This window comes from Arachis ipaensis, chromosome B01 (genome assembly GCF_000816755.2).
Source record: "Arachis ipaensis cultivar K30076 chromosome B01, Araip1.1, whole genome shotgun sequence".
Lineage (NCBI taxonomy): Eukaryota > Viridiplantae > Streptophyta > Magnoliopsida > Fabales > Fabaceae > Arachis > Arachis ipaensis.
The window spans coordinates 33,248,294-33,250,600 of NC_029785.2; the positions used below are offsets into that span (position 1 = coordinate 33,248,294).

The 2,307-nt window shown below is 29.0% G+C and overlaps 1 protein-coding gene across 1 annotated transcript in view; it reads left to right on the top strand.

The window, feature by feature from the left end:
- Positions 7–2,307, top strand: part of LOC107617592 (aluminum-activated malate transporter 12-like) — a 9,517-nt gene continuing 7,216 nt past the window's right edge. Inside the window, exon 1 of the mRNA XM_016319389.2 lies at positions 7–397. Within this exon, the coding sequence (XP_016174875.1) occupies positions 154–397 (244 nt within the window). The 5' untranslated portion in view covers positions 7–153. The remainder of the gene's footprint in view (positions 398–2,307) is intronic.

Here is a 2,307-nt window from a genome sequence, read left to right on the forward strand (position 1 = left end):
ATTTCCCCTCCTATGATAGGTTCAATTTCGGTGAAACTAACAAAATATCAAGCCAATTAAGCAGTTAAAAAAACCTTAAATCCTAAACTCTAATTTAATCCGATTTGGTTGAAGTCCCAAACATAATTATATAATTTGACGCGTTTGTTGGAAATGGTGAAGAATAATGGGAATGGGAATTACTTGAAGAAAGTGAAGAAGTTTCCAAGGGTGGCATGGAGAAGCATATGGAAGGTTGGGCGTGATGATCCAAGAAGGTTGATCCATGCATTCAAAGTTGGGTTGGCTCTCACCATTGTTTCGTTGCTGTATCTGTTGGAGCCACTCTTCAAAGGAATTGGCCAGAACTCTATCTGGGCTGTCATGACTGTCGTCGTCGTCTTCGAGTTCACCGCCGGTTAGTTTTCTCTATTCCCAACTTCAGTACCCTGCGTAGTGCGTACTACTAAGGCTATTTTATTTTCTATTTAGGAGAAAACTCAAGTGAAGTTTACTTCACGCGAAGTTGATATCTGAGAATCGTTAGATGAAAATTTAGTCAAATCAGTCAAATCATCTAACGGCTTTCAGATACCAACTTCACGTGAAGTCGACTGCACTTGAGTTTCCACCTTCTATTTATGCACACATCAAAATTTTAGCGTAAATTTTATCCAATTTTCTTTAAAATAATATGTATTTTATCATGTGATGTATCAACTTTTAATAACTTGACTTGTTTAAATTATTTAACTAGAATTAATATTTTAAATTTTAATAAAATTAGTTGTAATTAACTTATTATAATGGATCATTCTATAATTTTTAAAAGTATTAATAAAATACCCTTCTCTTCCAAATATCTTTTTCTTGTCAAACAAACAAAAAGAGTAGCCACAATAGATATTCAATTAATTGCAGCAGTAAAAAAGATTGAATAAAACATCAAGCTTCAAACATAAATTTCAATAATAAAAAAAGATGAAAAAAAGTAACTTATTCTTTTATGGTTTACATTATAATATTTTGTGTGGATGTTACTCTTTTAAAAATGAAATAGGTTGTTTGTGAAAATAAATAAATAAATAAATGAAAAAGAATGCAAAAAGAATGAAAAACTGATGAAAGATTTTTTTATTTTGATATTAAGAAAATAACAAACATGAAAACATTAGAAGGTTTAGTCTGTAAAAGACATGCATATTGGGTAATGATCATGCTAGTGAAAATGAGAAATCCAATCCAAGTCGAATGATAAACGCTATGTTGAGAGGGAGAGAGAAGAACACTATGAGCTTTTTTTTTTTTTTAAATTGTTGAACAAAGAAGAAGATTTGGGAGAAACTAAGAGATTGTTTGTTAATATTTTTAAAATATTAATCAATCAAAAATTAACAAGTCATAGAGTATAAATTATATGTTATATTAGAAAAGATTTGGTAAAATTCACCAATTTTAGTTACAACTTTGGTAAGCAGGGTATAGAAACTAACACAGATTGTGAGTACCAAACACATACACACAACATTTTATTTACACAGATCCTCTAAAGTTTGAATTCCACTTTAGAGAGTGAAGTGTGATCTCTCACTATTGATTTTATAGATGGGACCAAAAATAAATATAAAAGAGAAACTATTTAAAGGTAAAAGATCACACTTTACTCTTTAAAGTAAAATTCAAACTTTAGAGGATCCAAATCCAAATAGTTTAACTGTGATTATTTGGAGTAGAAATAATGACTTTGTGTAGGAAAGAATGTATTCATTTTTTTTCTTTAAGTAATAGTATGTGAAATTTATTATGAAAAAAATGTTAGATGACCAATTTTTTTTTTTTTTATCTTACATTTGAACCATCACCAGATAAGTCTTCACCTTTTATCACTAATAGTATTTGACTAGCATAAAAAATTAGACTTACTTATTCGACTTGGTTGGAATATAATATGGTACAAGGGGTATAATTCTCCAAGCGGGAATCCTTTTATTATCAAGATTCAAATTCGAAACACTAATTAAATGATTAAAGCACTTAGCTTACCACGTTAATTAATCTTACACTTCATTGATTTAGTGATTTTGCTGGTTTCTGTATGTAGCTAGGGAGGGTGAGAGTCGGTGTCAAGGCATAGACTTTAAGATTTTGATCATTTTATTTAGTCAATGATTTTTTTACCTTTAATCAGCTTTTAAATCCAAAAAACATTAATTATAATAATTTTTATATATTTACTTTCCAATTTTTTTATGAAATTAAACTGCAAGACTTCAACTCAAATAAAATTTGATTTTCATTCTAAAAACTTTTTCAATCACCAAACCTCCT